The following is a 13986-nucleotide window of genomic DNA, read 5'->3' on the forward strand; positions in this document are numbered from 1 at the left end:
CTCCCTAGGGAATACAACCTTCTACTATTATTAGTTTGAGCCTTGACCCTGAAACTTCCGTTGTAAGCCCCTTAAGGATGCATAGGAAAATGGTGCCATGCTGCAGTCCTCTGTGAAGACGAGGAGATCCAACATGTTCAAGCTCCTTGAAAGAAAAGCTACCCATACACAGACTCAGTGGTCTATAAAAGGAATTACAAAAATCCATCCGAGGTGTAATAAAAACATGAATCAATGAATTTTATCCTTCTGTGAGTCCTGGCCTCAGCTTTGATAGACTCCAAGTAAAACATTCAAAGAATGCCCTGACTTTATGTTCTAAGTGTCATGAATATAAAACTGGCAATTCAGGTTTGATGTGTTTTGTCCCCAAGAAATATTCAGAAATACAGGACTGACTGTCACTTTAATTGCGTAGGTGAAACATCAATGGCTTCCTTGGGGTCTATTGGGACTGAAGAAAGACCTTCTGTAGACCTTCTGCCTAACAGCAGGTTCCTGTTAGCACAGAGCAACATGGTTCTGCTTCCCAATGACCTCAGTACATAACCAGGCTGGGTAAACACACTTAATTAAAGTGTAGAAAACAAAAAAAAACCAAAACAGAACAAATCTTCCATGACTGAAACAAGTCAACAAACCGGCTAGGGACCAGAAGACCAAACCAGCCCAGCAACCCCAGTATCTCAAAATGATTTCTCAGCCAAAGATTTCAGGAGATTATGTTTTCAAAGTGGTTTCCAAATGAAAAGCAAGATTTACTGTCATTGCTCCTACTAAAGTTTTCAGTGACAAAATGTTGAAAACCAGTCAATGCTTTCAAAGGGAAATAAAGCTGCTTTTTCTCTCAGAAATCCTGTCGGCTGCCAGTGTTGACACAAAACTTGCTCTTGACCAGGCTCCTGAATGCTCAGCAAGCTCAGCAGGGTGGTGTAATTGTTTTGTTTATTTATAAGCGTGGCGAGTTTCCTACTGTAGCAGCTACCACATTTAAATGATCTTGGCAAGGGTGAGGGCATACAGGATACCTTCTGAAGAAGGACCATGTGATTGCCTGGCAGGCAATTTCCTTTTCTTTTAAAGCCCAAAACACATCTTTTCAGCCTCTGCTAAGTGTTACTATTTCTGAGGATATTTGAAGCAGGTAAAATGGTAGGAGTGATAAAAGGTAGATAAACAAGGAGTCCAGAAAAAAGCCTCACACTGACCTTGAGGCAGAATACTGAGGGCTCTCCAAGAAGGCTTATCTTCCATTAAAGCAAAGTGATGTAAGACACACAGCCAGAAATGCAGCACCAAGTGCAATCAAATGAAAACTACAAATTTCCACAGTGTTAGAACTCGCTCTCAAAGTTATCCAGACCACTATAAGTTTTGTCTGCTCTGAGATATTCTTTGATGTGCTGATGAACTATTAAAACCAAGCCAAAATAAAGTTCTTTTGTTAGAAACCCCTAGCTATTAGAAATACAATTTGTTTTCCCCTGCCAGAGTATTGGAAAGTTTCAAAATGATACAATTTTGGAGAGCAAAAGGAAAAGCCATGAAAAAATCCAAACTTCCCCATTCCTGCTTTATTTCACTCTGTAGAGTCTCTCAGCAAAAACTATTCCCATCCTGTGAAAAGCAATGCACCATTCACACCTGCTCAGTAAGCAAACATGTTTTACATAGTTATGAAGTAATATAATCAGTAAGTATTATACTGAAATTAGAAAGATACGAGAAGCAGTGTCTGATAATGGTTTGTGGGTGGTCTGTATGTTGTTCAGTGAGCTCTAACTTACAGTCCCAATAGTCCCTGATGTGAAGGATAGCCCTCAGGTTATCTGTGTACTGTTACTAGTAATTTGTACAACAATTCGTGTGTTTGTAAGGGCTATTTTTATAAGCATTTGTTTATTCATTAATTTATCTTCAGCCTCATTAAAAATTAGCATATTAAGCATATAAAGTGGAGTTCATATTGGCCAATTTTACTTCTGACTTCAACAACTCCCAACAATCCAAACATGACATTCCCCATACTAAATATGGAGTCAACACATAGCCAAGAGATGTGCGTCACTAAAAAACAGCCTTTCCCTGTGGAGCTACCTTTTTCCTAGAGTCACAAGCAATTTGTGATGGAATAACCAGAAGTCAGCTCCTGATATCAGTTACAGTGGTCTAATTGACCTGTCATCAAAGCAGTGGCTTTTGTTTTACCTCACTGTAGTGGGGACCAGAGTCCTGACTAAATATTCCATATATACACACCACATAAACATAATACTACTAGCATGCAAGACAAGACTAACATCTTCATGTGTTTATTGCCATTTGTAGCTTGCATGGCAAATGTATTGCAATGGTAAGCACTTTTTCTCATGTCCTCCTGTATTTTCACCTTTGTTATCGATTTCTCCCCCCTTCAAACGCTCTATGATCTGCTAAGGTAAAGGGGATAATTTCAGCGTTACAGAGCAGATCAGGACACAACCCTGAATAGCAGAAGCAAAGAAACGCCACTTCTGTGTGAGCCTGTTGCTTCATTAGCAGTGCTGCTGTAGGTGAAGAAGCCCAAACCTCTTCAGGGCCTGGTGTCAAAGGCAGGTGGTGTGAAGAAGTGCCTACCTGAAGACGGCGAGGCTCAAAGACCAGAGCACTAGCGGCTTCCTCAGTTCAAATTTTGCTCGTTTGTTCATTAGGTGCCGACCACCAAATATAAAGGCAGCGTACAGAGCTGAAAACAAGAACGATTTCTTCCTGCAAAACAAAACCAAAAAACACCTGTCAGATGTTTAATTAGTATTAGATACAAAGCAGAGTCACATGCAGTCATCAGTCATCACTGCCAAGGGCTTGTGCGCTTCCTTGAAAGGAAACTCTTTCAGAGACATTCCTGCATCCCAGCTGAGCTTATCATTTCTGTATGAAACTACATGCCTGCACACACTCAGGGCTGGGTGCAGGCAAAATTGACCCTGGGGAACTTCTGGAAAAGGACAGACAAATTTGGCTCCCAGTCTTCACCAGTTTCAGAAGACTGAACTTCTGTGAGGAATAGAATAGATATGGCAGAGCCCAGACACACTTCTGCAAGCAAAACATGGCTGGTACTTGTACCAGCTGATCACATTCTGTGCCTCACTTATCTTTTTCATACAAATTTTTACTTCCTGGAGGATCCTACCTAAGTGGCAATTTAGTTTCCCACTGTTTCCCCTAAAAAGACACTTAAAGATCGTCAGCACTGCAGCACACCATGATGACCCTCACAAGAAGCACAGGATCAGCAAGGAGAGGTCAACAGCCCCATTAAGCAGCAGGACCATGCTGGTTGCCATGGCCCTGTGGCATCGCCCTGCCCGTGACTGCTGGTTCAGGAAATCCAGTGCATTTGCTGAAAGGTCAAGCAGAGCTCTCTAAAGGAACTTCAATTATACTCTTCAAATTGCCAATTTTATTTTTAAAACTGCCTGACAGTAGTCCAGCTCAGCAATAATCACCAAATATTTTAACTCTGCTACTATAACTCGTTTTAAATCAACCATTAGAGGTCTAAAATAGACTAAGCCTGGGATTCCTTCCCACACAGCACAACATCATACTGACTAAGGCTTAATGATGTACAGCATTAATGGTGGCCTAACTGGAAGGGCATCTATTCAAGAATAGAATTTTCTCTACATAATTTATCATTACATTCACAAATATAGGGGGGACTATGGTTTTGAACCAGGAGCTTCTGGCTCCTATTGTACACCAAGAAAGAATGACAAATACTCTCAAGAAGAAAGGTAACTACTTCATTAACATGACTGAGAAAACATCAGCTACAGGCTACAAGACCTTTATTTCTTTCTGACACTGGAGGGTAGCAGTGGCAGACAGGCCTATGATCAGGGCATGGCACACTGCCCATGCTTCCCATTATGGGAGAGAGGCTCACCCATATTGAGGTCTTCAGAGTTTTCACAGGATTTTCAACTGGATGTTTAAATACCAGTATGTTGCTACGCCTCAAGATAAAAACAAGTATGTGCCATGGTGTCACTACTGGCACTACTAGATGCCACCTCTTGGCTCCTCCATTGTGACTGGCCAGCTGAGGTTACCCCATGGCAAGGAATCTGTCCAGCACAGCACAGCATGGTCCTGAGGGCCAAGCAGTGTGCACAGCACAGCATGTGTCTGTGCCTCCTCAAGGCAGCTGGTAATGGATCACAAGACCCTCAATGGCCAAGGGTCTTCCTGGAAGGTTAAGAAGAACTATGAAAGCTGCAGCGCATCTGACTGGAAACACAAAGAAAGCACATGCAACCTTCAATCAAGATGAATGAATTGAATTTTATATAAGTTGGAAAGCTAAGTAAAAACTAACCCAAGACAGACAGATGCATATAGTAAGCATTCTGCAGCATGCCATTTTCTGCCCACTGAGAAACTCTGTTTCTACTGATATATTAATAGCTCTGTGTTTGCAGGTAACTGCATGAAAATACACCTAATGCTCTGAGAAGGGAGGACTCATGCCTGTAATCCAGTGGGTAAGCTTTAGCATCCATGCTGGCAAAAGCCCCAGGAAGACCCAGAAGCCAGCACCCTCTCCCCTTGTGCATTGAGATGATCTATTAGCCAGGTTGATGGTTATCATGCCCACGGTTTGAAAATGACAAAGGGTCGGCCCTTATTCATAAAATACAAGAAAGAAGCATTTATTTTTACTTCACTGGTCAGGGAAGGGACAGAATCACCAATTTGAAAGCATGACTGCCTTTAACTAGGCTGGACGTCAGTAAATATTTGTTAACCAGTCTGGGTAATGATGAACCACCTCAAGCTTGCTTGTACTGAACCAACTAACTGTTTACACAAGATTTATGGGTTGAAAGATAGAAGCAGGCTCTTAATATGAGTCTGGATTGCATTCCCATCTCCTTCCCTCTGCAGCCTTTGCAGCAGTGTGAAGCCCAGCCCACTGCCACCCTGGGTGTGGGTGAGGTCTGTCTTGCACTGATCTCCAAAGCAACTGAGAGCAGTGCAGATGACATCCCAAGTAGTGCAGGGGAAAAGAGCGCCATGCAGTGCTGCCATGCAGCTGCCAACACAGCACAGCCCAAGCAGGCTGGCAGAGGTGGATATCAGGATTCAAGAGCAGTAGCTAGAAGACACTTTGCAGGAAGGCAAGATGGAAACAGTTCAGTTCTAGATCAAACACAGCTGAGACTTCAAAGTAATGATTCAACTTCAGTTCCAGCTCAAGACAAGAAAAGCAGTCTGAATGAGTTAGCAGTTCAGGTCTATGTTCTGTCTCTGTCCACTTCTTCCTGAGCCAGATCATCTATATATTTACATCAAGTAACATTTCATTTGGCTTCTTATTACTGAAACTATCTTTTGTGAGTTCAATCAATTTATTGAGGTCAATAGTTATGTCACAGTAATTAGAACAGATAAATTTTAGGTCGCATTAAAGCTTTGTAATGAGTACAGCATTATTTTCAATGCTGGTAAATGGTACTCCCAGAGTATGCAGCTTTGTATCAGCAGTGGCAGCTTTGTATCAGCAGTGGCAGACATGGCAAGATTTGACTGCACACATGATGTGAACTGCAGAGAGCAGCTGTAAGCAGTTTCAGACAAGGAAGGACACAGTAATATTATCTCCCATCAGAGGTAAGCACAATCCTGAATAATGATTAGGCTGATTTTGAAATCACCCACTGTTTTGATCCCTGCTACTTTTTGCACTCAAAAGACTTTGAATTTTCCCCATTTTTTCAGCCAAACAATGGTTAAAAGAACTGGACAGGCCAGGTGATAGAGTTACAAAGGGGTTGCAGAGGTATGTACTCTTAAGATAATCTGATAAACTGCATTAGACTAGTATTAACAAGTTTCCTACTAGTGTTTTTATGATCATTTTCCCAAAGGTTCACACTACAGTTTGGTGCTGGGCTAGTGACATAAAGCAATGGCAATCTGACAGAATTCAATTAGGTCTGGTACGATTTTAGCCAAAGGAGAGCAATATTAAACAAGCATTTTGAAAGACAGAGGTTTGGAGTTGTTCTGTAATGTACCTTTTCAAAACTATTACCTTAAGAGAAACTAAATTAGGCAGAATGATGACCAAAAAAAATTAACCTTGAAACTAAAAAAATAAAATCCTGCAAAGTAATTCAGTAACAGACTTGCATCAATAACTTAAATGTTAGCACATTCATATGTTTGTCCTCAATTCAGTTCTGCAGGGTAACACAGTAGACATAAAGACAGGGCTGCCAAATCCTCCACAGTTTTCTGGCATTTCTGTTTCTCACAGTTGTCTCCCACCTTCCTACATTTTCAGACTTCAGGGACTAAGTACTATCTCTACTGAATACAGCTCCATGTTCCTCTGACAAAAGTTGCCAGCTCTTTCCCCCTTTACAGGTTTCTGGAGAACCTATTAAAAGCTCTATTTGGGCTTACTACAAGAGAGGAAGGCAAGAGGGGCTATGGGCTAAAGATGTGGGACAGATCTTCCAGGACAGCAGCAGAGAGATGGCTGTGTCAGGAGGCAAAGTGACAGGAAGAAGCTGGGAGGTGTGATGGGAGAAAGAGAAGAGAAAGAATGAACAGTAAGCATGGCAGCTAATGATGGGAGCTGGCAGCCATGAGATGGACATAAAACTGGGACAGCATGGAAGGCGAGGAGGCTTGAAGTTCTTTCTGTGCTGGAATCCCTGGAAGGATGCTTCCTGCATCCATGGGCATGCCTGTGGCAGAGGAACAGAGACAGGAAAGAGGAAAAGGAAAAGTATAGCTGAGAAGAGGGAGGCAGAAACTGAGAATGATAGAGAAAGACAGAAAAAAAGCTTCTCCTCATTTCCAGCCAGGGAGTCCCATGCAGGAAATCCCACTGAAAGCACCATGGAATGACAAGAAGAGATCAGCCACCCCAGCCTCAGGCAGGAAAACACAACACTGGGAAGGGGTAGCAAATAATCCAAAGAGGAAAGCAATTGTAAACAAATGGCTAAGGATTAAGAAATCCTGACTTCCACAGAAGCACTTATTTATAAAATGCTGAAAATGTAAGAATTACCACAGTATTCTAAAATGAGGGGCCAAAGCCTGAGAGCGAGCCTGATGTGCAGCAGCGTGAGACATCCCCCTATCTCTGATGCAAAGTGAAATAGCCCTGAATATTGCAGTACTGCTGAAGGAGGTGGTTTCAAGTCCAGATGCACTGTTGCCATTTTTTTCCCCTGAAAATAGCAGCCTGAGTCATTATTGAAGAGTTCTCTGATGTTAATGAGGAAACTGAAACAGATATATATGTATGTGTGTATGTGTGTGTGTGTATGTGTTATAAAATTGACTATTTCCACAGGATTTTCCTTAATCATTAAGGAAAGTCCTTACAGAAATGCCCAAAAGACAACCTTATCATAGATTGTTTAACTATCTTTTATCATGTAATACAGGATTATCTGCATAACAGCCTTCAGTAAGGGAGTAGTAAAGTGGTGTTAGCCCCCTCTTTCTACATTCCATAGGATTTTTAAAGCTTTTTTAAATCAAGATTTATTTACTTTGCACATTCAAGGCTCATTTTTAAATTCACTAGCACTTCTTCATCTGTTGTAAAAGGAGCCCAACGAGTTTAAAAAAAAACCCACTGCTGTTGCCAGAGCAGACTGTTTCTGGAAAGTAAACAAGCAGTTTCAGGTTCCTGACGTTTTTCTCTTGGCCTTCTTCATCACCATTTTATTGATGTAAAAAAAAAAAAAACAACAAACCAGATTTACCAAAAAAAAAAAAAAAAAGGAAATAAAATAATGTCTGGCTATATGAAATATAAGGGAATTTTCCTACTGCTTTCTCCCAGCTTTCAGCAGAAAATAACAACAATAACTTGTGTTTATAATTGAAACTGCTAACTTGAGAGTCTAGATCAAGTGCTTTAACCTGAAGCCATGTGAATCACACAAGTTACCCATGTCCATAGATCAGGCACCAGGGCTGGTAGCCTTGGCAAAGTTACTTTCTCTCTAGTACTTATTTAAAAATCACACATTCTGTATAAAAAAGGGTGTGAAAACACTTCTCAGTCTCTCAGTGTTTCTACCTCAGAAATATTGTCAAAGCAAACCTTTCTGTCTCTCTTCACCGATATAATTTTGACAGAACCAGCAAGAAGAGTTCCAATGTGTGGATATGCCAGATCTGTGTATGAAAATATAACCTGTATTCCTGGCTTAGATTTGAGTTCCTGCAGCTGCTTCCCATTGACCAGAGCAGCCTTCAAAACAGAGAGAGAAGGACACACAGAAAAGGAAGACCTGTCTGATACACACATGCCAAGAGTCTGATTTATTCCTGCAGCTCAATACCCTTTGACATTTATATTTAGCACAGCAATGAGGACACTCACACACACGCAGGTGATTCACTGATGATGGTCTCTGACGTAAAAAGCCATCAGAGAGTAACCACAGACATATCTCATACCAATCATCTGATCCCTTCATTTCTAAAGCCTGTGTCTCAAAGGCCATTCAGCCTCCTCATGATAGGTACTGTTGGATGTGCAAGTCTGTGCTTCCCCCAAGGCTGGAGCAACTCTCCAGGCACCTCTCTCCTGCCTGAGAGGAAGGAAAGAGGGGTCAGGGCCCTGGGAACACACATGGGCCAGGGACAGTTATTTCCCCACATGTGCCTTCTCTCTGGGGCGCTGTTCCCATCACCCAGTTTGTATCATTACTGCCAGACACTAGTTGTGTCCCTGCCCCAACCCCTTAACCCACACAAAGGAAAGAAACATGGGGCCAGGAGGCTGCCAGAATGACTGCTGTGGGAACTGTCCCAAGCACCACATTGCTGAAAAGGATGGAAGATGAGGAAGACGTGTGTATGCACTTTTGCTCTATGAGTGCCAGTGGCTGAGCTGAGGGGCAGCCTGAAGACCAGACCCCCACTGCCCAGATCAGAGTGCTAAAGGTGAGAACTGCAGGGGCAGCAACCTCCAAAGAGCAGAGCAACTATTTTTTTGTGGTATATCACCAGCTCATAGCCTGTTCTGGTCCAGTGGAGAGAGCCCCAGTTTCACCACCAGCCAAGTGTCCCGGGGGAGCAAGAGGCTGATCCCACCTGAGCCTCTGCCCACACTGCATTCAGTCAGACCCAGGGGCAGGAAACCACTCCTGCCTTGGCAGGGCAGCCAACAGCCCTAAAATTACAGAGAGGAGAAACAAGGGCACGGAAGTGTGGGGGCATGGGGGAAGGTGGCTCATGTCCTGCACCTCCCTGATGGTTGCATCTGTTTCGTTGAAATGTTTGCCAGTAATTTGTAATACTTATGTTTGTAAAACACAGGTGGTAGAGAGTATTAGCCACACACCTCAAATGTGGGCAGCTAGGGACAAAGAAAGCAGCAAAGTTTTGTTGTTTTCTCCATGAGGGGGAAATTATAAGAAAAGCATAAGGGTGGGAAAACAAAGTTAAAATTCAGGAACAATTAGGGGTTTTTTTCAGATAGAAGGGGCAAACTCAGCTCTGAAGCATAGTCCCCTGTTCTTTATAAGCCTCATACAGGCTTGATGGAACAAAGCATAAATCTGTAAGAAACTCATAAGATACAATCCCAATTTAAGCCATGTCACAAGAGAAAAGAACCTCTCAAATAGAAAGCACTTCAGAAAAAGACCCCAAAACAAGTTTCAAAACTTTGGGCTTTGAAACCAAGTTGCCGAAATCATCACTGAAGGAAAATCAGCTTCATCTCTGGCTCTGCCCCGGACTTCCTCCGCTTAAGCTTTGAGTGGGGACCCACCCAGTGGAGATGGCAGGTGAGTGTGCTTGCCATGACAACAGCCATCCCTGAAGTTTTCACCTGGCACAGACAACAGCGGAAGTTGCAGTGGGCTGGGTGACGGGTGAGCCACACCATACCCTCCTACCCAGTTGGCAGCCCAAGCGACACGGTTCTGCCTAAGTCAAAGCCTGCACCACCCCATCCTTAGTGCCACCACACATCCCAAGGATGGGCCACATCCCAGGGATGGCATCTGCCCCCACTGTTACTGACACTGATCACAGGTAGCAACCATTTTTGCACAACCCCCTCCAAGATTTACAGGGCCAGTGCTAAGACTTGAATCTAGCCCCACAGGACCCTACTAGAAAAATTATGACCATCCCTGTCCCTGCTAAGAGCCTTTACAGAAGCTCAGTGTAGTCAGAGGAACTCCTTGATTGGGAGCCTCTGCTAAATCCACTGATAACACTCTGACAACATGTATAGTTCTTGAGACGAAGATTTGGGGTTGTAACAGGTGACAAGTCAGAGTGTCCCAATTCCACTTGGTTTTTCCTGGCTTTGCTGAGACTTTCAGGCAGTTGGTGGAGAGATGGCAGAAAGCAGAGAAGCCAATGTAGGTCATAGGCACTGCAGTTCTGATGAAAAGCTACAGTACTTTCACTTTTAATTTCATCAATGTTAACTTAAACCTCTGGCCTCCACCATAAAAACCTGGAGCTAGTAAACACAACTGCAACTGAACTTGGGGACTACTAACCTACATCCTCCCCAGTTGAAATCATTCTGTTTGTTCCTACCTCTCACCTGAAAGCAGTTAATGAAGATGCTAATAGAGGTATGTCATACAGACAAAGCTGAAAATAACTAGATTTCAAAACTGCTTTACTCCTTTGATCTGCTTTATCTGATCAAATTAATCAATGGTTATGACATTTCATAATTTTACACTTAAAGGAGTACGTCAATGTAAATCCTTCAAATCCAAGAAGATCCCTGAAGAAACTCAAGATGTTATTTATATAGACAGGTGCTGCTTTTTTAAACAGTTTAGCAGATAGATATTTGTTTATTAAACAGAACAAAACGCAACTTAACTAACAGATCAGTAAGAATACTTTACTGAAGACGCCTTTGCTTGTGCACCTGCAGAAAGCCTCAGCACCACAATGGCAAGTTCAGGTCCCTCTACCATTGCAAAGGCAATTTGTAACTATTCTGGGAAAGTGGTGGATCTCAAAAAATATTTAAGTAAAAATAAAAGCAGTCATTCAAGCTGAAGCATGGAAAATGGAGGGGTTGCAAGCAGTGTGTGATTTTTCTATCTATCCACCCCAACAGACATTCCAGAAGACATTGCTCCCTTCCAGCCTTCTGCAATACAGCCCCAGAAAATGATGTTGCTACAACTGTCAGTGGATTGCAAAACACAAACAAATAAAACTGTTCTGATTTCACCGAGAGCGTTCTCAGCCAAAGGAGTCATGCATGATTTTCCCATAGAGCAGAGAGCAATGGTAGAAACAGGACAGCAAAAAGTAATACACAATTAAGACCTTACAGCCAGGGCTTGTTGATCACCTTATAAAAAGCATCACCATATAACTTTTCCAGTGCTAGAAAACATTAAATTATCCTGGAGAAAACCCAACTAAGGGGATGCCTGAAAAGCATAATAATTTAGAATAATGCTCTGGGTCTGGCCAGGACAGGCTTAATTTGCAGTAGCCAGGAGGGGACATGGCTGGGACCCAGAGGTTATTCTGTGCCACCACATGTCACTGCTGAGGTCGGAGGTAAGGGAATGTCTTCTGGGAAGAAGGGGGGTCCTCATGATCAAGTGAGCATGGCAGGGGGAGCTGTCCAGCCCTGTTGGCTGCTGGGGGTTTTGTGTGTGAATCTTTCCTTTCCTGTACCTTCTATCATTAGTATTGCTGCTACTACTGTTTGTTTTCTCTTCTCATTGCTCATTCCAGTAAACTGTTCTTATCTCAACCTGTGGTGCCTCCAATTCTCCTCTGCAGCAGGGGAGTGGCCAGGAGGGGAGTAAGTGAGAGGAGCATGGGTTTTAGTGGGAATTCTAAACTGGCACATACCATTCCTAAACCATGTCAGATATACACTTACTCCCCTTTTCTTCCCCACTAAAAACCTAAAGCCATACACATGAATGAGAGCAAGCCAGCAACATCATTTGGTGGCCTAGTTTTGATTAAAAGAGGATACTGGTACCAGTGACATTGCAGTAATGGAATGGTGGAATAAAATGTCTTGCTTTCAAACTTTCTGAAAGTCCAGACAACCTGTGGAAGGGAAGGCAGCAAATGGAACTCATAAAAAAGGAGATTTTGGTGAAGAAGCAAATGAAAGAATCTTTCAGCATCCCTTCCTGAAGAAAAATCAGGTCATCTTGAGAACAACTGCCTGCTCTGACTGGTCCCACAGTAGTTTTTGGTGCATGATGTCAAGGACTGCTTGATGTATACCTAATAGAATCTTCAAGGACATGTGACCTTTGTCTATGGGTGAGAGAGCAAGTGACAAAGGATGCTAATGGACATGCTGCAGTGAAGCCAGACCTAACTCTTGACCAACTGGAAACTGGCAAAATCCAGAAAAAAAATGGGGCAATTTTTTCATAATCTTTTCATTTACCTCTCTAAAACAAAGAGCTCTGCCAACAGCCATTCTGCTTCTTAATCATTTGGGAATCAGGTCAGAACAAACAGAAAGGTGTTTCAGCAGAGCACAAAACTTGCAATAGAAAGCAGTTTGGAGTAGCTAGGAGGCAAGTTTACATGCTGCTACCACCTTCCAGCACAATGCTTTGCCACTTGTCCAATGTGTGCACTGGCAGGGAAGGTAGCATTATCTGATTATGCTGTCATTACCAAATGGCATTTTAGTGAACTAAATCTCACTACTACTTACTGAAGAGTTTCTTGCTTTTCATTCCCAGTGGAGGATTCAATACCCAGAATGATCTGCTAATAAATTTCCAGGTACTTTCAACCTGTCACAATTCCCATGTGACTGACCATGACCTACAGCTTCTCCATTAAAACCAGAATTGTTTTACTTGAAATCAGTCAAGGCAGTATCTTTAAAACAGACCCTTTCAAATGCAAAGGTAGAGGAAAGCTGGCCTGAATCCAACTAATAAGTCTTTGAGGAGTATATTAAACACTATGAGAAATACTGCAAGCAATAAACTAGAGGAAGTAATTTTCCAGTTGCTGTCAGAATTTTCAGGATTTGAGGTGGACAAAATTTAAGAAGCAGGATGACATTCCTAAACCTGTAGTGGAAAAAATGGGAAAAAGAATGTAGCAAGAGCTGGACAATCACCAGCACCTGTTCCTCAACTAAATATCACAGCCTGGCTATTTTTTGACCATTTCCTGCAGACATCACACTTGCACTCCTGAACAACTCCAAAACAATTTGCATAAATCAGCAGGAGTGGCACAAAGCAGTACAAAGTACAAGGCATTAATGTAGCTTATCTCCATCCTGTCAGCAATATGGTTGTGACAGCTTGTTCTGCCTTTCCACCTCTGCCTGCAGTGTCATGCTTGGCACAAGGCCCTCTGCCTCTCTCAACAGGTGGCAGGACCCACTGAGTCTCCCAAACTAAAGAGTCTGAGTCTCTCTTTGCTTCCAGCCACGACTGCATTCTGCCCTCAGCCACCCCCTCACCTAATGAGATGGGATACTAAACTGCTTAGCTGTATTTCACTTTCCATCGCAGCATAAGAAGACCAGGTTACTGAAGGATTAGGAAGTGTAACACGAAAGTGTTACATATACAAAGAGAGTTCCCTGTCATAGTTTCTGCTAAATCTTGCTCATAGGGGACTTGTTAAAAGACAGGAGATGCCAAAAGGAAAGAAATCACAGACAAACAAGGTGATGAATCTGGATTAGGGTGGAAGTGGCTCATCCAAGAGAAGGAAAAAGAGTATTATGAAGAGAGAGTAGTGATTGACATCCAGCTCTTCTGGGCAAGCAGACAAATAGAGCATGGAAGGGCATAAATATGAATAAATTTTTAAACAATTCGCATACATCCACAGTCAGAATTCAATGGCTCTGGTCACTAAGGGACAAAAAGCAGAACCAGATTATTGCAAGTGAATAGGAGAGCTGTTACCATGTCAGTGATCCTGCTTCAGATTCTTTTCAAACTGGAAGCA

The 13986-nt window shown here is 42.6% G+C and overlaps 1 protein-coding gene across 1 annotated transcript in view; it reads right to left on the minus strand.

Annotated features, from left to right (window-relative positions):
* ELOVL6 (ELOVL fatty acid elongase 6) overlaps positions 1 to 13986 on the minus strand; it is a 73526-nt gene that overhangs the window by 21544 nt on the left and 37996 nt on the right. Inside the window, exon 2 of the mRNA XM_030238909.2 lies at positions 2617 to 2748. Coding sequence (XP_030094769.1) covers positions 2617 to 2748 — 132 coding nt within the window. The remainder of the gene's footprint in view (positions 1 to 2616; positions 2749 to 13986) is intronic.

This window comes from Serinus canaria, chromosome 4 (genome assembly GCF_022539315.1).
Source record: "Serinus canaria isolate serCan28SL12 chromosome 4, serCan2020, whole genome shotgun sequence".
Taxonomy (NCBI): domain Eukaryota; kingdom Metazoa; phylum Chordata; class Aves; order Passeriformes; family Fringillidae; genus Serinus; species Serinus canaria.